At 41.7% G+C, this 23,052-nt stretch overlaps 1 protein-coding gene across 1 annotated transcript; it reads left to right on the forward strand.

Moving 5' to 3' along the window:
* Nucleotides 1–12,784: 12,784 nt before the first annotated feature.
* On the forward strand, nt 12,785–22,173 carry LOC6565881 (homeobox protein unc-4). Its single transcript, XM_043216163.1, has 5 exons — nt 12,785–13,454; nt 14,084–14,131; nt 20,456–20,634; nt 20,805–20,944; nt 21,374–22,173. Exons 1-5 carry the CDS (start codon nt 13,028–13,030, stop codon nt 22,104–22,106), a joined length of 1,527 nt encoding a protein of 508 aa, XP_043072098.1. The 5' UTR covers nt 12,785–13,027; the 3' UTR covers nt 22,107–22,173.
* Nucleotides 22,174–23,052: the final 879 nt, after the last annotated feature.

Here is a 23,052-nt window from a genome sequence, read left to right on the forward strand (position 1 = left end):
GGCGTGAAATACGCCCGTTGCCGTGTCGAAGCAGCAAAGCCTCGACGTGTGTGCCGTGCAAGGATTTGCCAGCCAGGTTTCTTGTGGCACGACCTGGTCCCAGTGGAGCACCACTAAACAACTGCGGTGGCTGGCCGTGAAATCGCTGCATGCGTTCAGGATTACGCAAATTTGAGCTGTGTATGCGGGCGAAGCTTAGCCCAGCACTAAACCATTGAGTGTAGGCTGCAACGTATAAGGTATGCAAGGGGTGCAGGATAAAGGATATAGGATGTATAAAGTTGGCTCTAGAATGCAGCTGGTAAGGCACACGTTGTAGGCAATTGCAGATAGGGAATATGCGAGGCTGTATAATCAGAATAAAAATCGGAAAATTAAAAATTAAAAAGTTTTTTTTTTTGTATTTTTCAATAATTTCCAAGTATAAGAAAATGTTTTTCTTAATATTGGAAAAGCTTGCCCTCAAAAATATGGTGTTTTTTATATTGTGTGTGCTTTGTTTTATTAAGAAACACATATTTAAAAAGTAGATGTAAAAACTCGGAAACAAATAGAAGAAATCCTTTCTGAGATTCATAAAATTGGCTGCTTTATTAAAGTTTAGCTGCTATATAATTAAGAGTTGGCGTAGCTCAGTTTATAGTCTCAAAATTGTACTTTGTTTTTCGAAGTGTTTGTATAATATGTAAAATACCCACAAAAAAATGTATTTTTTTTTTTCTAAATTTTAGATAAATCTACTTGACATTAAAAGATCCAGTTCCACATTTAATATTTGGTATAAAATGGATATAACATGTGGTAGGGCTTCAGTGTTTGTTATGCGGTGCCGATTGTAGCGTGTTTTGGGATGTAGGTTGCAGCTTATGGGTGTGGTAGGGTGTACGGTGCGACAGTGTAGGGTGCCAGGGTGAAGAGTGTGTGGTGCAGGGTGCCGTGTGGCGGGCAGTTGATTGCTAGACCTGCGCTGCATTGAACACTTGCACTAATTACAATTGCAATTACGCTTCGTGCGAATTGTGAATCCGCGTCCGCATCCAAGTTGGCTTGGGAGCCAAAATGCGTTCGCACTTCCCATCATTAGGCTGCCTGGCTAAGGGAAAGAGAGAGAGATGGAGAGAGAGAGAGATAAAGAGAAAGAGAGGCAGATTGAACGGTGCATTGCGTTGCATATTAATCAAATTAGCTCCAATTTTTTTTGTTGCATTCGCCTTTGGCTTAGGCGAAGTTTTTTTTTTGTTTATTGCTGAGTTGTTGTTTCTGTATTTTTTTTTGCCGATCGCAGAAATCATTTTAATGACATCGCAACGGGGCACCAAACAATTGAGTTGTCAACCATTGGGGCTGACGGTGGGGCGGGACGGGGCGTGGCATCTGGGGCGTTGATGACATTAATAAACGCAATGCGCATATGCAAAAAGAATGAATAAAAACAAAACAACAAAAACCAGCGGCAAAGTTGCAACTGCAACTGAAACAATGTTAATTACCAAAGCCAAAGCGACAAAATTGTAACAGTGGCAACGCCAGCGGCATCCCAAAATGGGCGTGGCTGCACTGCACAAAACTGGGCATCTGCCGCCGCAATATGAATGTGAAATGGAAGTGGATCTGGATGTAGAGCAGCAGCAAAATACGGCCCAAGGCCGATCAGTTGCTACGTTCGAGCATTAATTGCCATCCGCCCCTTGGTCCAAGAGCCAAAAGTCGAGAGCCAATAAACACAACAAAAAGAAGCTGCAGCTCAGAGTGCAAAGCGCGGCACAGCGATTGAGTGACTCCCTTCCTATTCCTACATACTATCCCCACCCTACTCACCCATTGAGTGTGTTGTTGTAGCTTAGTGCTTATGAAAATGAATGAGACCACAATTTGTGGCAGCAGCCGCGTCACCCAAACAATCAACCAACCAACCAACCAACCAACCAACCAACCAACTAACCAACCACCCCCACTCCCGTTCTCACTAAAGCAGCCATAATGAAAGCCACTGATGACTTCTACGTGTCCATCAAAAGCTGCTTGAAGAGAGAGAGAGCATGGGAGCGTGTGAGGGACAGTGGCGGGAGCAAGTGGTAAGGGGCAAGTGGCAAGTGGCAAGCGGCAAGTGGCAAGCGGCAAGTGGCAAGCGGCAAGCGGCAAGGGGGTTTATTGTAGACTCTATACGGCTGGACGCCAAATGATTTGTGCCACAAAATCGGGCCAGCAATTTGGCAAGTGTTGCGATTTGTGGGCTTTGGGCGTGGCAAAACAACCCACCCCAAAACCCATCATATAATGCTTGATGAGTTGCCAGCGATGCAAGGTTGATAGAGTTGAACAGCAACAGAAGCAGCCATTCTTGCCATAAAAATAATAATAATAATAATCATAATAATAATAACAATGGCATCTATTACACTGATTTAACCTCAAAAGAGTTTTGGAATCAACACAAGTTTTCAATTGGCACTGAACATTTTTTTTCATTTTTATCAGTCTTTTTAACTTTTTTGTTTACATATTTCACACATATAATAAGCAAAATGATACTTCCAGGGAAATTTTTGAATGGATTTTCTATTCATCTAGTTACTTGGATGCTTTTGTTTCATAAAATATAACAGCGAATCCGAAGTTCAAATGGAAAATTGCTTCACTTTTGCCAAAGTTATGGTAATCCTAGCATTAGTCTAAGATTTACCTCTAGAAAGAATACTAGTTTTTTGTATTTATTTTACATGTTCTTTAACATAAAGCATGTTTTATAGATTATCAAATAATTGAAGTTTAAGCTCAGCTAAAATGAAGACTTTGTTGAGGCATTGGTTCTGCATGCCAGGAAACCTACAGGACTCTAGGATTTAAAGACTTCCCTTACTGTTCAAACTGACGTATTCATTTGCCACTTGCAACACGCTGCACACATGCAAACATACAAATATATATCTATCTACATATTTATGTTAGCATTTTAGGGCTACAGGGCATAGGAATTGAAGAAGAGCCATGCCCACACTGCCACGCCCAATTCCAAATTGGCCACATACAGAGGGAAAGAGAGAGAGAGAGAGAGAGAGAGAGAAGAAGAAAAAAAAGGCCGCGCCATTTGCGGCTAATTTTGTAAATCATGATATCGTAATTAATTTTTGCAGCCGCAACACACAAAACTCAAAAGGCAGCTGCGTCAAGCGTCAGGCGTCAGCAGCGGCAGCGGCAGCGGCAGAGACAGAGGCAGAGGCATAGGCAGAGGCTGTTGCGTTCACATCGACGTCAGCATCTTTAGCCAGAAATCCTCCAGCATGGCATACAGACAAAAACCAATTAATATTTGAGCAATGCTCCTGCGGCAACAATTAAAGTCAACGGCAACAACAAACCACAAAAGCAACACCAGCAACAACAGCAGCAACAACAGCAGCAACAACAGCAACAACAATAACAACCAACAAAGCAACGAAAAGACGAGAGAAGAACAAGATTTTTATTGAGATCTCAAAGATGCAAAGTGATTTGAATTTGATTGTGCCGCGCGTGCGCTCTTCTCGCCTCCGCGCCCCCCTCTCTCTGCCTCTACTCATTGTCGGCACACAGAGACTGCGAAGAAAATATATATATATATATATAGAGAGAGAGAGAGAGAGAGATGGGAGTAGAGATAGAGAGAGATAGGTAGACAGACGCAGTGGGGTGCAAAAGGTGTGAAAACCCTGCTGCGTTTTAAATGCAAGCTAATAAGAACGAGAACGACAACGAACGGAGCAGTGGGTGGGGCAGGGAATGGAGGAGAAGGAGTAGGAGTAGGAGGAGATAGAGGAGGCGAAGGAGGAGGAGGAGGAGGAGCAGAGATAGGGGTACTGTGGGTACGAAACATGAACATGAAACGAGTCCAGATCTCTCAAGGTGTTGTTCGTGATCGTTACAAGCGACCGACAAGCAACAAACAACAAGCAACATCCAAAAAGACAACAGACAACAGACAACGGGCAACGGACAACGGGACAACGGGCCAACAGACAAGCATAGCCAATGTGTGGATCGTTGTCGATGCCAAAATGCATTTTTATGTTTATGACTGGTTCCGAAATGCTCAAACAAAAACCCCAACAGCGTTAAGCATAATGAATACTCATGTTTTATTGTTCAGCGGATACAAAGTATCTGCATACAAATATACAAAGTGAATTTTTTTGATTTAATCAGCGTTCAAGCTCATCTAATTTACTCAAAAACGGATTTTCGACATGTTAGTCTAATAAAATTCATCATATCGATTGCAATATTTATTTATAGCGAAGTTTAATTCAAACGAAATTCAATTTGAATTTATCAGTTTCATTTATGATTTATTATTGTTTATATTAAGATATTTTTCATATATGTATGCATAGATTATTTATTAAGCTTGACTTGGGAACATTAAACATTTGAAATTTAATTAATTTCCTTATTAAACAGATTTAATTTCTTTTCGCGAAATACTTCATAAAGTGATAAAAACAAAGAGCAAGAATTGACTTTAATTTAATAATATTTTGAAGTTTTTTTTTCTTACTTTAATTTAATTAGCAAGTAAATTCAGAACAAAGAGCTGTGAAATTTAAATGCTATTTGAAATATTCATATATTTTAATATATGTGCATGTATTCATTATTATAAATCTGTTGAATAACATTCAATTATTCTTAATATATTCTCTTAGCTAAGTTTTAAGAAAGTCAAAGAAGCATAGGGGTATTCATGTAAGCCATGTACCGATGTAAGTCCTACGAGTACAGAAGAAACATGCATTACTTGAAGTGTTTAAGTAAGAGTTTATAATAAGGTTAATGTACAATCACTTAACAGCGAAACAAGTTAAAATTCGGACCACAAATTGGCCAACTAATGCAGCCAAGAGTTGTGATGGCCAATAATAAACCGCAAAGGGGCTGAAATGAAAAGGAAAACGTGCCGGCAACGAGCGGCTGGGGAACGAAATCAAATCAAGCGACAAATAAATGTAACAAATACGACAACAACACCCACAGAGCAGAGAAACGAAACAACAGCAAGGACATAAAGGACAGACAGTAAGGACATCAGGCAGGCTGGCTGGCTGGCTGGCTGGCTGGCTGGCAGGCAGACAGCCAAACAGCGAGTCACAGCCACAGCCACAAAAGGCGACCTCAAAACGGCTGCCTAAAAACTCAATTACATAACAATCTGTTCACATTTTTTCACACACCATCAACTTTAAATGAGCTCTCGCTGCGGGAGGTGATGGGTGATGGGTGATGGCAGCACAAGGGCAGAGCGCGCCCGAGAGAGAGTGAGAGAGAGATAGAGAGGGAGAGAGCGAAAGAGATAGCATTAGAGGGCTGCTGGGCACGTCGCCAAGCTAAAAATGAGCAATGCCAAAACGGTGGGCGGTGGGCGTTGGGCGTTGGGCAAAAGGCACTCGAAATCAAATTACGAGCTAACAACAACAGCAACAAGGAAGCTCTGTCGACGCCCCCAAACTGAGGGTTGGATGGTCTAGCCGGCCAACAACAACAGCAACAACAACAGCAACAACAACAATCACGACGAGGACAAACAAATTACAATGTAATTTATTTGCCGCCAGCGTTGCGAGGAGACGCAGCCAAGGATAAGGCCGTCCTGCAGCAGCCGAAGGCAGAGGAAGAGGCAGCAGCAGTAGCAGCAGCAGCGGCAGAGGCAGGGGCAGAAGGATGCCACTGATGTTGGCGTTAGAGAAAATCAATCGCGACAGCTAAGTAGACAACGATGAGAGCCACAATGAGCAGACGAACGAGAAGGCAACGGAGACGGACACGGACACGGAGAAGGTGCAGGAGACGAAGAACGAGAATGACAATATCGAGAAAGCTTTTTTTTTGCGGGTGAGGGTGGGGTGGGGGGACGGGGCAAGTTGTGTGGTAGCAGGACCATGAAACTGGCCAATGAATGTCAATTGTTGTCGTCTGCAAGCCAAGCCAAGCAACCAGAAACCATCTTATGGAATTGGCCCGGCCATCTATCTGGCAAATGTTGTTTTGCCCTTCATTCGAGTCGAGCTTGTTCGTTATCATTTGTAGTTTGTAAAGGACATCAATTTTCATGCTTTCGACTATAGATACTTTCAGTTCAAATACTCTTTCTCTTGCTCTATCTCTCTCTCTCTCGCTCTGTCTCTTTTACTCGCTGAACCGATGATTATTAAAACTCGATTCAAGTTTGGCAATAGAAACACACAGTTTCCCAAATAATTCTTGGCTAGGGTATTCAAATTTCGGCTAGTTTAAGCTTTTCGTTTGCTTTCTTTTTGGTTACTTTTTCTATTTTCTTCTTTTTCGCTGTGGCTTAGATTTTGTGTTGATGTATGCCAAGTCATTCCAATTTTATGGGCCTAATGACGAATTTTCATTCACGCACCCTCGATTCGATTATAAGGGCTATATTGGTGCATCTATTTTAACTCCAAAATATAAAAGATATCTACAACAAAAAACAATTATAAATACTCAACATGTGTGCATATTTGAATTTAATTCAACTAATTTGAAGTCAATGCTTACATTTGTGATTAAGGTCAGGAAAAGTGCTGAAAAAGATGAAGTTTTCACGCTTACAGGGTATTAAATGGTCGTTCATTTGCGAAAATACAATGCCAATTGTTCATTATGTGAACGTCGAGTGTCAAATGGATTTTCCAACTTGTGTGTTAACGATTTGGTTGACATGCATCGATACATTGATGTATGTGTGGATTTATGTATGCTTGTATGCATGTGGCAACTAGTTCATCGCATCTATTCTAGCTTATATTTTACAGCTCCAATGCCAAACTCAAGCTAAATAGCGCCCTTAATAGTTGTTACTAACTGTATTGTTGTTGCCGCAATTATTCATAATTCGTGGGCTCATAAAAATAAATGGCTGCTTAACGTAATTGCCATAATTTCGTGTGACTTGACTTTTGCCTGGTGGATTCAGGCAACACTGGCAACAGCAACAATAACCACAAGAATAATAAGAAGCAGCAGAAGAGGAAGAATGTCGGTGGGGAGGGGAGAGGAGGAGAGCATGGGCACAGTCACTGAGGGGTTGTCCTGGCCTGCATTCAAACGATTTTTTTTTACAAGCAACTGCAGAAGCATCAGCAACATAGAATTGCCTTCTTTTTGTGGTTGTTGCTGTTGTTGTTGTTGTTGCTGTTGTTGTTGTTGCTGCTGTTGTTGTTGTTATTGTCGGCCAGTGGGCGTGGCCCAGATCCCGTAGCAAATTAGCGACACATGTGTTTTGTTTTTCGAAAGCAGCACCACATAATAATAATATAAATAACACACAAAAATTTTGCGCTGCATCTGTTGATCCTGTTTGGCTGCCTCATTCTGTGGCAAGTGGGCGTGGCATTGACTTTTGATATGCTGCGGTCACATTATGGTTATGGCTTATCTGTTCTCTGTCACATTGATGAGCAATTAACACGCTCGTTTAACTGTGATATTTAATTGAAACCACAACTGTTGCAATTATAAGTTGCCTCCGAATTCTGATTTCCATATTTTTCCAAGTCAAAAATTCAAATTGCCAATCCGCGAAATTATCGTCAAATACCTATTTCTAATTCTATAAGTATAACAATTGCAATATTAAAATATACGTATATTGTAAATGAAATCATTAACTTTATTATTTTCAAGTACAACCAAAGTTCTGTTATAAAAATCAATTACATATACATGAAAATACGCTCTGAAAAAGTTTTTTGAATATCGCCATAGTTTTGGCGCCAAGAGTTACTCACATTTTTATTCAAAAATGTATTTCGAAAATAAAATGTTGAGTTTTTCTATAAATCAAGGTTTATTTTTCTTAAATCTATGGTCGGTATTTCTCAAATTCCGAAGAAATATGTCTAATTTTTAAGGTGTTTTTTTTATTTGTGTACTTATATTAATATTAAACATTAGTATTTTAATGTTTCACATATACAAACATTTTAGATAGTTTCAAAATTCATATAAATTTAATTAAAATAAAAACCCTACCATTCTTTCGTGGTTTGAGAGAGTTCCCACTGATCTACACGGATCAGACAGAAGCTAAACTTTATTTTCTGAATTTCACAAATTTTATATTATAAAATGAATGGTTTGCATTTCTTCATTTTGGAAATAGTTTCTATTATTAAGAAATATATTTCTGATTTGCGGAAATTTGTTGTTTTCGTATATTTAGAAATTATTTCTAAAAGCAAGAAAATTTGTCTAGTTTTCAAGGCATTTTTCTAAAATTTAGATAGATTTTTCTACTGAAAGTACAAATGCAAATAGCCAATATCTTTTGAATGTTCGACTGAATACTGCTCTAAATAGTTTTGTAAATTTCGTACAGCTGGGATGCAAAAACAATTAAAATCTCTTATTATTTTTATCAACTCATCATTGTTTGGCACCCCATTAGGCGGCTATGCTTAATCCTAATTGTGTTCAAAAACTTGATGGTTTCTGTAATTTCATGTACTCTGTAGACTTATCAGCATCGGCATCAGCATCAGCATCTTCTTCTTTATATTTATTTGTATATACATGTATACATGAAGACATATATATATATATATGTGTATATATATATCAGCATTGTCTTAGGCGTCCCTTGTGAACACTTGATGTGACAATCAAACCGCAATTCGTTCAAACACTCTCAAGTTGGCCAAGGCTAGCAGTCAGTGCTTAGCTGTGGCAAATGTCCCACTATGAGCAACATCAAATTCCCAGTATATCATGGCATTTATATCCCAGTATTTTAGTTGAGCACGTCTATTGTATGGATATGTACAATATATATTAGGTTTGTAGCTACTCAATGAATATTTTCCTGATTTATGTCGCACTTTTTAAAGATAATAATAAAATATTCATTTTTTAAATATATTTTAAATCGTATATGCGCTTAATCTTTGTCTTAAATCCAAGAAGATCTTACAATTGCTTATGCCCAGTTAAAAAAGTTAAAAAGAAACCCTGTCCCTAAAATTAGCTCATATGCTTTCTTATCCAATAGCAGTATCCCATCATATATTTGTCATATATAAGGTAAGAATTCACATATATGTATATGTATTTTTATATATATGGTTTAAGCTATAAGAAACTTGTCCTTTGCTGCTAATTTTTTTGTTGTTATTGTTGTTGCTGTTGTCCTCGACTCTGATGTTTTAATGTTGTTGCTTGTTTTTCATACTATTTCCGCTCTTGCAGGCAGCTTTCCCGAGGGCTTATGTTCCTGTTTCCGGCTAGTCAGAAAAACTTTGCCAGCTACCTGCTCCAAAAACTTTTCGCTTAACCAAAAACTTTTCTTCTTTTTCACTTCTTTTTTTTGGCTTCTTTTTTTTGCTTTGTAGGTTTTTTGGGGGGGAGCTGTGGGGTGGCAGTGAGGATAGGGCAACCACAAAAGATAATTAAAATTCATTCATTTGATTTGGCGAAGGCGTTGCTACAAGAGCTGGACGACTTGACGTGGGGAGGGGTGGACGAGTGGAAGGTATTGCAACTGACGGCTGCCATTTTGGTTGCAAAAAAAAGAAGGGAAAAGTTGCGGGCAAAAAAAAAGGAAGGAATAACTTTTGCAACAAACTGTAGCAGAATTAATTAAGTTTTCGTACGCATGAAAATTGTATTAACAACGTAAACAGGGACTGCCAGGTGAGGCAAGTGGGTAAAAGATTGTGTGTGTGTGTGTGTGAGTGCGGGTGTAGGTGGAGAGTTGGGGACCACTGGCGTTGTATGTCATTAATAAAATTAACACCAGCAGACAACGGCGCACATGTGACAAGGAACGTACCTTGACAGCGACAGAGATACACAGCGAGAGAGTGGGAGAGCTGGATCGAGAGAGAGAGAGAGAGAGAGTGCGAGAGAGAGAGGGAGAGAGAGAGGGAGAGAGGGAGTGAGGGAGACAGTGGAGAAGCAGAGCAAAGAGCAGAGCAATTAAGTAACCTGCCAACAAAACAGTTGACACTGCAGTGGGCTGTGCTGCAACGGAGCGGAGGCTTAGGGGATGCTGCACGATGTGCTTTCTTTTCTGTTTTTATAGATATATATATATATATATATATGTATTTTTATGTGTGTTTGGGGAGTGGCACCACTGCTATTTTTGGGGGTGGCTATCGAGAGATTTGGGGGCAAAACGAAAAAAATATATGCTTTATAGACACCCCCGCAGCAATGACATTGATTGCTCAGCTTTTAGCCAGCTTTGCTGGATGGTCGACTGACCGTTTCTGACAGAAGGGGGAGGGATCCGGTGGGGGGGGGGGGTAGTTGTGGGGGAATTGGAGATGAGGGAATGCTGTTGGCTTGCTGTACACCAAATGGGTTAAGTGAAGCGGCTCTGTTGATGTTGCAGTCGGCGTCGCAGTTAGCTGCGCTATAAAATGAATGATTCATGCGCAGGCCGCACACACACACAGACACAGGCACACACACGACTTGAAGCTGGAGCCGAAGTTGTAGTTGCCGGCGAGCAGCAGAGCAGGAGTAAGGGTAGACGAGGGAGGGCCGGGGGCCTGTGGGTGGATGGGGATCCGTGCGAGGCGTTTATGTTAACAAATTAAAAGCAAATTGGTCGCCGTTGTGTCTGCTCCTCGTGTCGAGTTATTGCCATCTCGCTCGCTCTCGAGCGCAAAAGCAAACAAACGTTAATAATAATAATAATAAAAATAATAATAATATTAGTATATGCAAGCTGCAGGTCTCCACGCAATATAATTGAAATGAATAAAAGAATCACAAACGCCCCCCGTTAAACGCTCCCCAAAAATGCTGGGAAAGGCAGCGTTTTTTGGGCGAGGAGTACGGGGCAGCTGGGGGCAGGGGAATTGAGTTCAAAATATCGTTTGCTAATTAATTGTTAACGAATTTTCATTTTCTATTTGGCGCTGCGAAATTGCCATTTATGGTTATTGGGAGCAGCGAACGAAGCGCTGCCGTTCGAGCTGGTGGAGCGTGGGGTGGGTGGGGTTGGGGGCTTATGGGTGGGTGTGGGGACAACAGTAGCAGCAGATTGGGAGTTGAATGTTGCTTTGCGTTGCGTCGACGCTGGCAGCGGCAGCAGAGTGGAGCATAATAATTTGATGTGCCGCAAATTGAAAAATGCTGCATAACTCCGCCCTTGGAAAAGTTGCTCATACACACACACACACACACACAAACACACACACACACACAGACAAATGTGCGCGCACACTCACATGCAAAGAAAATTGAAAACTCTTCAAGTCGTTTTTGGCAATGGCGCCTTAGCCGCTGTTGCTGGCGAAAAATTCCCAGTATTCATAAAGCTTTCGACAGCCAATGAAAGTGTTCAGACAACAGCTGTTTGTCTCGCTCTCACTGCAGCCGCCAGCCACTGGTGACTCCATATTGAAAATGGCGACGCACAAGCACACAACACACAACACACAACACACACGCACACGCATACAGTTATAGCAGCAATTCTTTGAAATGAATTACCCAGGGACAATAACAACAATAGCAGCAGCGTCGGCAGCGACGCCAGCAACATCAGCAGCAGTGGCCAAGTTGATCAAAATTGAAACAGGCGACGCTGCGCATATAAAAATTAAGTGGTTGTTGCTTTTTGATGAATTTCCAGCTCACTCGCACACATGCACACACACACACACACGCACGCACACGCACACGCACACAGTTAAATGCGACCGCAACAACATGGCAACAATCTCTGCCGCTGCTTGCCTTGGGTTGGTGTTGGTGGTTCGTTGGTTCGTTGGTTCGGTGGTGGTTGTCGTATTGCATACCCAGCTGTCTGTCTGACTCGCTCTGTTCTGCACGCTCTCGCTCTTTCGCTCTCGTTCTCGCTCTCGCTGTTTGCTGTTGCTCTCGTTTCGTGTGTCGCTCTCTGCGCTTGGCGCGCGCAGCCGTTGACGTTGACGTTGACGCTGACGCCTGGTCTCTAAGTGTGTGCGCCTTTTTGGTTTCCTCGCTTGGCGCGTCGTCAGCGGCGCTCAGTTCAAATTGAATTTTCATTGCGAGCGCTTGCGTCGTCCGCTGCTTGTTGCTGCTGCCCCGCACTCTCTCTCTCTCTCTCCTCAAAAAAAATAAACACCCACACACACACACACATTAATACACATTCGAAGGCAGTCAGGCAGGCAGGCAGGCACACACACACACACACACACAGAGACAACTATTAAAGCTTTTAGTTGAGAGGCGCGCTCTGAGACTATGTTGGACTAGTTGGAGTGCATTCATCGTGTGTGTGTTATTTGTTTTTTGCATTCCTTGGGCGAACGCCGGCCGACGGCAAACGGCAAACGGCAAGCGGCAAAAACGGCAAACGGCAAAACTTGCACATCATCATTGTTTATTTTTTTTTGAGCACGTAAAACTGAAAGTAAACGGTAAAGCGGCGCCAGTGTGCGACAAGTGCATATCCACATACATACACACAACTGATGCATGTATGTGTGTGTTAAGTGTTTAGTGCGTGGTTTTTAGTTCGCGAGTGTCTGTCTCAATTGTGTTGTTGTTGTTGTTGTTCTTCTTCTTCTTTTTGTTGTTGTTGTTATCGTTTTGAAAACTTGAAGGCATTCCATGGCCTAAACAGCTGCCGCAGATTTGGGCCATAATGGTACTAGAGCAACAACAACAGCAGCCAACAACAACACCAGCCGCAACGGAGAGCAAAAAGCTCAGCAATATTAATAACAATAACAACAACACTAACATCAACAACAACAACAACAGCAACAACAATAGCAACAAAAATAGCCGCAGCAGCAGCAGCAGCAACTTTAGCTTGAAGCAGGAGGACAACAATAGCAGCGACAACAACACATCACCGGAAGTCAAGCGCCAAAGAACAAGTCACAGTTCGAGTCACAGCTCGAGTCACAGCTCGAGTCACAGTTCGAATCACAGTCATAGCCTCCTGCATCACAGCCATTTGGCAGCGACGCCGCCACAGCTGCAGCAACGTTTGAGCGGCGCCTCGAGCAGCAGCAGTAGCAGCAGCAGTGCCGTCACCATGCCATCGGAGGGACTGCATCCGACGGCTGCACTGCAGCTCTATGCTGCCGCCGCACAATTGGCGCCCGGCGGCGTACGCGTACCACCCTGGGGACCATTCCTGCAGTTTGGGGTGCCCGGCGTCTTTGGACCAAACGGACCGTTTTTGGGCCGCCCGCGTTTTGAGGCCGCCGCCGGCGGACATCCCACCACAGCCGCTGCTGCAGCGGCTGCCACCCAAATGGCAGCGGTTAATGCCAGCAATGCCTTTGCAAATCTCACCGGGCTCAGTGCCGCAGCGTTGCGCAACGTAAGCGCCGCCCAAACGACAGCGGTTGCCGCCGTTGCCAGCACCGTGGCAACCATACAACATCGACTCATGATCGGTAATAGGCAGAGCTTGCCGCCGGCGGGACCGCCCAGCGAGGGTTCCAACGAGGATGGCGGTAAGTTCCCAAAAAAAAAAAAACACACAGAGAGAGAGAGAGAAGGAGAGAGATAGAGAGAGAGAGAGAGACAAAGAGAGAGAGACAGAAGAATGTATTCCTGCTTCGAGTGCAAAACACCATTCAAAGTTAACACTCTTAAGCCAAGAATATAGTCGTAGTCGTAGTCGTAGATTGAGTCCGTTTATTCTAGAATGAAGAATCAAGTCAATCAAGTGCGATCGATTTATATTCTCAATTGTAGTTCCATTTTGAAGAGCACACTGTTGTGTTGAGATTGCGGATCTTAAATTGAGGTTAACATTACGATTATGATTAAGATTAAGGTTTAGATTCTCAATAAATATTTGCAACTTTGTATTAGCATTTATTTATTATTGAATTTGTATTTGCATACAGGATCATTGACAGAGCCCAAGATTGTGTTCTATTAGCTTGAGATCTTGGGTGCAGAAAAAGGTCGAAAGACAAATTGTAATTAAGATGTTATGATCGTCATATAAAATCCCGTTTTCATTCTATACATCCTATGTATACATATGTCCTTAAATGCTCATATGTATACCAATATGATGATGATCATTCAAAAAGACCTTAAGAATTCTTCTTATCTTTCTTTTTCTTCTTAGAAATCAGCCTGATCAACTTCAAATCGCAGGTCCTTTACAACATTTTTGGTAAACTATTTCCACAATTATAATCATAATGAACTATTTCCATCATAATAATCAATATATCCTACATTAAGATTATATGTAGATGCTCGTAAAAAGTACTTTCAAAAATTGAACCTGTTCAAAAGTAGACTAGAATCAGAAAATTAAGTGAAATTCTTCTATAGAAATTTATCAATTTAATATAGCTCATTATTATCCAATTTAATTCTTGAGAAATATAGTTAGACAAAAGTGAAGCACGCCCAGATTTTGATCATATTTCGGATTCGCAAGAAATCAATTTATGTATCTATTCATGGTCAAGCGACGACAAACTCCTAATTAAAAAATGTGCCAAATTTATTTGAGCTCATTTTTTGCGGATTTTTTGTTCGATTCACAAATCTTTTTGGCTAACGCATTATAATTTATTGCGAAGTCTAGAGAGAGAAAGAGACAGAGAGAGCGAAAAAAAGAGAGAGACAGATTTGTATTTGTGATTGAGACTATTCCTGGTCGTCGTTATCAATAGCGAGACGCAATATGCTAATTCATTCAATTAGTCGGTGCGCTAAATGTATTTGGATTGTCAGTTTTGCCAGTCGCTTGACTTTTGCTACCTACAAAACATATTTATTGATTTAGCTAATCAGCGAGCGCTTATTATGTAAAATCCGATTGATTTTTGCATACAAAGTAGCTTTGGCCCGGGGAACTATTACATGATCTGAATATCGCTGCCCGACTCGATGCCTCGATGCCTGCTGTGAGAGCTGAAGGTCGGAGCGATTGAAACTCATTCGAGATTGGTATTCGAATTCAAATTGGAATTGGAATTGGAAATCGAATCGCCATCTGAATGAATGACAATAATAGAAATGGTCACATCTGAGGTAGCCAAATTTTAAGTATAGTGTCTACAAGCATTTCTCATTCACAATCACAAAGAATCTCGAATTCTTTAAATAATATGCGACAGTCTATAATAGTATTATTATTAATGATTCATACTGAATTGTTGAATTTATTACAATATTCAAAATTAAGCTCTATCATCAAATGTCAAATTAGGTCAGTTTATAATGAATACCCTCAACTTTATAGACTAGACAACTAGAGATCTTTAACTTTAAAATTATTGCTATATTCTTTGCAGTCAACTTTTTAATATCTTGGATCTCTTGTTAGACTGTAAACATTTGAGGACTTAAGCACATTTCCTATATTCTGATATGATATGATTTCTTGCATGTAAGGTGACCACTATATTACACAGCTTTCATAGGAACAATCAGTCCAATTTGAAAATTGATTGCCAAGAATAGCCATTGGACTATTTTTTATATTTTATCGCCTTGAATCCAATCTAAGTCTATCGATTGGGAAGCTTTAGCTAGAGTGCACCATAATGAATATAAAATACATAATTACAATATACATTTGGACTTTTGCCACTCTATGTTATTATTTCGTGATAAATTCAATCATCTTCGGTTAGCTTAATCCTTACTTTGGATATTCCTCGACTTATTTACACCTGTTATTATAAGCTTGAACTTTGTTATTTCTATAATAATGATGTTGCTTAATGTGAAAAATGATCATTATCGTTATTCATTAATAATCGGTTAATTATTTATTGAATCATAACAAATGTTTTCCCGTCCAAGTCTCGTTGTGGGGAAATGAAAACCAATTTTCTTTCTCTGATTTGCCATGGCTTCAAGAACGCATTTCATTTGCTGGACAGTAATCACTGAGCCAAATTGATGAGCTCAGGCCCGACAATTGAGTTAGTTGCGTTTTGATTGCCAACTCAAACACTCAGCGGGCCAAATAAGCCTGGCCAAGAGGCGTCCTTAAGTCAGAGCCACAGCAAAAGCAAGAGCCGCGGCTCATTGGCCAATTAGCATTAACAAATGATGGCTAGTTGGTGTAATTATGGTCGTAATGCACATATCCAATGCGTTGATACGACGTCGTGTAAGCCCAATGCCATCGACGGGGGGCGTTTGCCTGTGGGCGTGGCCTCCAAGGTGCGCTCTTGAAGTGAGCAGCTTTTTGCTGGTTATTAACTGCACTTTGCCGCGACGGTTGTGGGGGAATGTTTAATTAATTGCCAAGCCAAGCACCACTCACCACATAGAATCACACACAGACAGAGAGAGAGAGAGAGCGAGAGAGAGAGAGAGAGAGAGAGAGGGGAAGAGAGATTGGTTGGAGAGGGGGGGACATGTGTTGGGGACAGACAGCGCCTACTTCCTGCGTCGCCATTTTAAAAAGCAATTATTAATTTGATTTGATTCAATTTGATTAGCCAACGCGCGATGGCAGAAGATAGTCAGTCCCGCTTGGTGGGACTCCAAGTCGGCGCCGCAGACGTGGGCGCACACACGTCTGTGGGCGTGGTGTGGTGTGGCTGCCGTTGGGTGGGTGTTGGGATCGGTTCGGCATTGTGGTGCAGGGGTTCGCTTCACTTTTGTGCCGTTGCCAATGCTCATTAATCATTTTGCTCAGCTAAAAAAAAAATAAAGAAAAAAAACACTAACTAAAATACGGTAGGTGGTGCAGGGAGTGGGAAGGGGGGAGAGGGAGGGGGGCGGAGTTGGTGTAGTGACGACGACAACACACACACACACATCACCATCAGTCACATGGCCATGCTCCGGTTTTCTTTTTGGGTTGCTTTTGCTCATTTCATGCCGGAAATGAAGAAACTGTCATAAAACGATCGAAATCATTTATCATGCGATTTTTCGTTTGGCGCCGCCATTTTGTTTCTTCCTCGTCTTCTTGTTGTGCCCCAGCCACTGTTTGCTTTTCATTGTTGTTTTTTTTTTCGCTCGTAATGAATTCAAAATGAGTTGAAGGAGTTGGCAACAGCAACAGCAGCAGCAGCAGCAGAAGCAGAAGCACTTCCGCCTTGTGAACTGAACACTGACGACTGACGACTGCCGACCGACGACTGACAGATGATGAATCGCTGCTGGCAAATAGATTTGATTTCAATTTTTAAAGTATTTCCGTCTCGTAATGAGGTTTTTGGGTCAAGCGAAGGGTCCCCCCCCCCCAACTGGACGGAAGTCAAGTTTACCTGCAATACAATTTACTATATTAATTATATATTATGCATGCAAGAATGCTTTCGTTCGATCGGTTTCGGATAGAAACTTGTACGGATGCGACACAGAGATGTATTGAATCCTGAGAAAAAGCAAAGCAAATGCTCCACAACTAAGAGATTGGTAGAGATTGAGAAGAGTTTGATGACGAAAACATAAGCAAATATAGATAGAAACTGTAAAAGCGGGCTAAGAGCTGCTTATATGATCTATGCATAAGAGTCACTCAGCATAATGTGGAAACGTTTACGAAACAAACAAAGAAGAATTGATAAAGCGAACTCAAATGCATGAAATACATGCAAAAATTGGGATAAAGGAGTTAAGAGAATTATTAGACAGCTCAGATAAGTCAGATGCAAACTAAGAAAACACATTCATTCAAAAATTGAGTGAATAGAAGTGAGTACCCGCTTCGTTGCCCATTCAATTGGCATGCTCTGATAAGCTTGCCGCAAGCTCAAAATTCTAACAACAACAATTTGGTCAATAATCATTTGCTTTTCGCCTACATTTAAGTTTAAGCCTCTTACGAATACCAGGAAGCCGCCACCATTCCCAACCCGAAACCTCCCAACCTCCATCCCTATCGCTATCCCCATTTAAGTTGGCACACCCTTTCCTCAAATTGTTGTTGTTGTTGTTGTTGTTGCGTTTAACTTCAATGTGGACAGGGCCAAAGAGTTTCGTTTTTTTTGTTGTTTTTATTTTCCTTCTTTCCGTTTTGCTTTGGTTTTTGTTGTAGTTGCCTTAATTTTTATGACTTAAGTGGCCCGCGCGTCTTGTCCGTGGGGGGTGTGGGGTGGAGTGAGGTCGGTTAGGGGTGTGTAACTGTTATATTGCTTGGCTGACGCGCGCTGTAAACGAAGGTAGCATGCCACGGAATGTGTTTGTGGCATGCACACAACACACACACCGAAACATACACAACTCGTTTCGCTCCCATTTCTCAGGTCTCTCAGTTTGCAGCAGCGTTGCCAAATTGCACAAGAGATGATGATGGTGGCAAATTGTGGCCATTCCATCGTTGCATATTGGTCGTTGCACATGGCACTTGGCCCTTGGTGCACGGTGGGCGCAATAATCATAATCAAAATCAATTATCTTTTTTCAGCACGAGTCACACAAATGAGGCGTGACCCCCGCACCCCACCCCACCCACACCAACCAACCAACCAACCAACCAACAAGCCACACATCCCCTTTATGTGCACTCACATAGTCAGACTAAACTCTCCGACTGGTTATTATTAAGTCATTTGAATGCACTTTGTGTGCATGCGAGTCACTCACACTCGCACTCGAAACACTCGTGAAATGTGGCAACGCTGCGCCCTTTCGGTTGGCCCGAAACGTTTTGCTTGCCGTTTGTCGCTTTGCTTTTAATGTCTCTATTATTGTTGTGTATTTGGTGTTGTTATTGAGTTATTAACACACACACACACATACACACACACACACACACACACACACACACACACAACAAACTCAAGCTGACCGTCGCGTCGCGTCGATTAAAACAAACGAGTTTTTTGTCGCTTTTGCAAAGCGCGGCAAAACGTAACAGCGCCTTGCGCATAATTAGATACACTTAACAGCAAACGGCACAGAACCATTCATTAGGGGCGTGCCCCAGAGGCAGGGGGTATATGTTATACGTAGGGAGCATGTCTGTGTGTATAGATTGAGGTTCTGGCATTAGTTAAGGATATGTTTACAAAGTGGCAAAATTGCATGAGTCGGGCGTATTCATAGTGTGTGCGTGTATGCGTGTGTATGCGTGTGTGTGTGTGTGAATAATTAAAAGTTGTATGCATACAACATGATTGTGCATACTGAGATGAATATAATGAGTGCATTTATTGGCATTTTATATCAAACGGTATTTATGCATTATATATGCACATTAATCAGTCTCAACAGAATGCGTTTGAATCATCGCATCGAATTTGTGTGCATTCATTTGTTAGCCCTGGGGAAAGTTGGCACGCGCTCTGAATAGTGTCCAAAAACAGTGAGTGTATTCACAATTGAGTAGCATTTAAATCATTATGCAAGCAATGCAACTCTTTCTCTATTGAATAGTAGAGAGAAACCCATCTGGAACTTGGAATCAAGTCTCAGAAATATTTAAAACTTTTGCATTGGAAACAACAACAAAAACTAAACTTAACTTGAACACAGGCTAAATGAATACGTAGAACTCACACTCAAACTAAATGAATACTTGGGATTCATTTGTTAAAAAAAAAAACGTTTTTGTGTCACAAATTATAGAATTGAACATTTATTTTCTTTGTTTTGTTGCATCTACTATTGAAAAGGGACACACAGCATCTCTATGCAGCTGACCTGTGCTGTTCTTGTTTTTTTTTTTATATATATTTTTTTGGCCAGTCCGAAATCGTCTCGGAAAGCAACACCTTTTGGCTTTTGTCGGCTTTCGAGCGATTCTCTTGGCCCGATCGCAGTTAATTTGATAAATTGCCAAGCTTTTGCATGCTTGGACCTTTAACTGCGAGTGTGTCTCCATGTGTGTGTGTGTTTGTATGTATGTGTGTGTATGTGTGTGTGTGTGTGTGTGCTCCACGCCCCCTGTTTTGGTAGATATATGTGCATATATGAATGGAAACTATGCGAGGCAAAGGGAAAGAGCGAAATAGAAACGTAATTAAATTGTTTGGTTTTTATTGCGAGCCGCCGACGGCAAAGGGAACTGCAGCCAGGATATGGCCAAATGGGATAAAGGGTTAATGCACAGGGGAGGGGTTGGTAGGTAGTGGGAGGGGACCGTCGAGGGGTGTTGGTACATATATATATATATATATATTAGCTCTCGCTTCGGACTGCTGGCAATGCTGGGCGTTTGTAATTGAAATATATGATTATGAATATTTATGCATTTTATGTGTATTTCTATATTTCAATCTGTGTGTGTGTGTGTGTGTGAGTGTGTTTGTGTGTGTATGTTGTGTGTATTGTGTTGTGTGTATGTTGTCTTAGTTAATTTAAATAATTTTCCAACACTTAATTAGGGGGCTATTTGGTGCGATAACAAAGCGTTTGCCATTAGGGTTAATGTTAAAAGAACACAAAACACAACCCGAATTTCGGTTTATCAGCCCAACCCACATTTGGGAATCTCGGACTCGATGTGCATAGTTATTAGTTTGGACTACCGCAATTAGTTTTAATTAATTAGCCCAATATTGAATCCTTGCAGGCTTTCCAGGCGATGGCGATGACGACAGCAGCGCCGCAAAACGTCGACGCTCGCGCACCAACTTCAACTCGTGGCAGCTGGAGGAACTGGAGCGCGCCTTCTCCGCCAGCCACTATCCGGACATCTTTATGCGCGAGGCGCTCGCCATGCGACTCGATCTCAAGGAGTCGCGAGTTGCGGTGAGTTCAGTTCCAATTCCAATGCCAATGCCAATTCCAAACATTATGAAACGTATGAAAAGCCGTTGGGCAATTGTCGTTGGTTTGAATTGATGGATTGATGGATTGATTGATTGATTGGTTGATTTGGCGAGCATCTTTGCTGAGATTATACGCTTTGTTCCAGATAGGTATGGTTCCAGAATCGACGTGCCAAGGTGCGTAAGCGTGAGCACACCAAAAAGGGTCCAGGACGACCCGCCCACAATGCACAGCCGCAGACATGCAGCGGCGAACCAATTCCTCCCAACGAGCTTAAGGCCAAGGAGCGGTAAGTTTCTACACACACATATCATCTAAATTTCGACTTGAGATGGGGACAAAAGTCTTAGTGAATATTCAATGTTGATCTCATCATTTTTGTAGTCATATTTTGTTTATAGAGTTGACTCCTTCTCACACAATGATATTTGTCAAATTTGATTTTGAGTACCTTTTAATTGTTATCATTTATTGTCATAGTAATAAACAAATGTTTCCAAACAATTTGGCAGATGAAGCAATCCAAAATCGAATTGTTATTTTTTTTATGATTTTTTTGGTTTTCCATATTATTTTTTTTAGAAAAGGTTTTGAATTTAAGAAATAATAATTATATAATTGTTGTGATTCATTTGTGGTTGATTCTAAAGTTATGCCTTTCTCTATCTCTCTCTACCACTCTCTCTTTCTCCCTCTCTCTCCCGTGTTGTATTTGCAGCGCGCGACGGCGCAAGAAGCTGGCCAAGGCGATCGATAGGCAGGCGCGCAAGCTGCAGGCCAAGGGCATAACGGTGGATTTGGAGGCGCTTAAGGCCGAATACATATCACAGCATAAGGCGAATGGAACGTTCTCCGATTCCGATCTGGAGGATGATGGCATACAGATCGATGTGGTTGGCGGCACCGATAGCGACGATGAACTGGACAGCGATGCCGTCAGTCCACCTAGATTGGGCGCCGGCCATCATGGTCTGCTCCACTGTGGCGGCCTCGATGCCGATGGGGATAGTTCGCGTGCCGGCAGCTATATTGGTGGCGGCGGCAGTTTGGGCAGTCCCAGTTCCGCAGCACCACCAACGCTGCACAACAGCAGTAATGGAGCAGGTGGCGTTGGAGGTGGTGGTGCTGGTGCTGCTGGTGGTGGTGGTTGTGGAGGTGGTGGTGGTGGTTACATGCACTCGGAGACGTCGGAGGCTGGCGAGCCAGAGGAGCGGGATTCGTTGTCGGCTCAGGAATCGGCATCACCCAAATCGCTGCTGTTCCCCGCCAAGGCGTTCCATCAACTTAACCTGCAAAACACACAGCACCACAGCGCAGCGGCGGCGGCGGCAGCAACGGCAACGGCGGCAGCAGTTGCGGCAGCGGCCAATCTCGTCCACCAGACCTCGCCCATCAGTATGCGACGGAGCAATCCGTTCAGCATTGAATCGCTGCTCTTTAACAACACGTGAGGCACTCCCGCAACTAGACTGGGTTTGGTTATGGAACTGGAACTGGGACTGGGACTGGGACTGGGACTGGGACTGGGTTTGGGACTGCGACTGGGATTGGGACTGGGACTGCAGCTGGGCTCGCCTCAATCTTAACTTGGCCGGGTGGCGCAGTTGAAGCTGTCTTTTAATTTAAACATGAAGAAAACAAAAAAAAAAAGAACAAAAAAAAAAAGAAGAAGAAGATGAAGATACTATAAATATTTCCTTGTCATTTGAATTATGAGTTCCTAAATGTGTTTTTTGCTCATTTCGTGCTTTTGTTTTTCTCGGGTTCTTTAATCTTTAATCTATGCATAATCGATCGACTATCGACTAGGAGTTTATTTTTGCTCATTTCTTTTATCTTCCACTTGCACTCCAGTTCTGGGCTCCGAGCTTAAATATTGCTAAGTGATTTTATTTATTCCAAGTTATTTTTTTTTCGTACTTTGTAATGTTCCAAGAGAGACTAAAATTAGCTTCGTAGCGCGCATTTTATAATATTTTTAAGTTAAAATAAAAGCAACAATTGTATTCTTTTCATTATTATTATTTTATTATTTTATTTGTATTTTTTTGTCGTGTGGCTAAGCAATGCTTATAAGATGAAATGGTAATATTTACGATAAATATAAAATATATACATATTTAATAACTATATGAAAATAAGTTTTTTTTTTGTCTGTATGCCTGAGCGAGTGTGTGTGTGTGTGTGCTAGTGTGTGAGTGTGTCTGTAAAAATGTAATTTAAACTATATGGTAGCAAAGAGGAAAAAAATTAAAATAAATGAATTTTTTTGTCCCAATTAAACGACTATGCTGTAAAAACCAAGAAGAAATGCAAACTGATGAGTTCGTGGAAGGAGAAGGAGAAGTAGATGAAGATGAAGATGAAGAAGTACATATAACACATATGAGACACCCA

Source organism: Drosophila grimshawi, unplaced genomic scaffold (assembly GCF_018153295.1).
Source record: "Drosophila grimshawi isolate 15287-2541.00 unplaced genomic scaffold, ASM1815329v1 contig_848, whole genome shotgun sequence".
Classification (NCBI taxonomy): Eukaryota; Metazoa; Arthropoda; class Insecta; order Diptera; family Drosophilidae; genus Drosophila; species Drosophila grimshawi.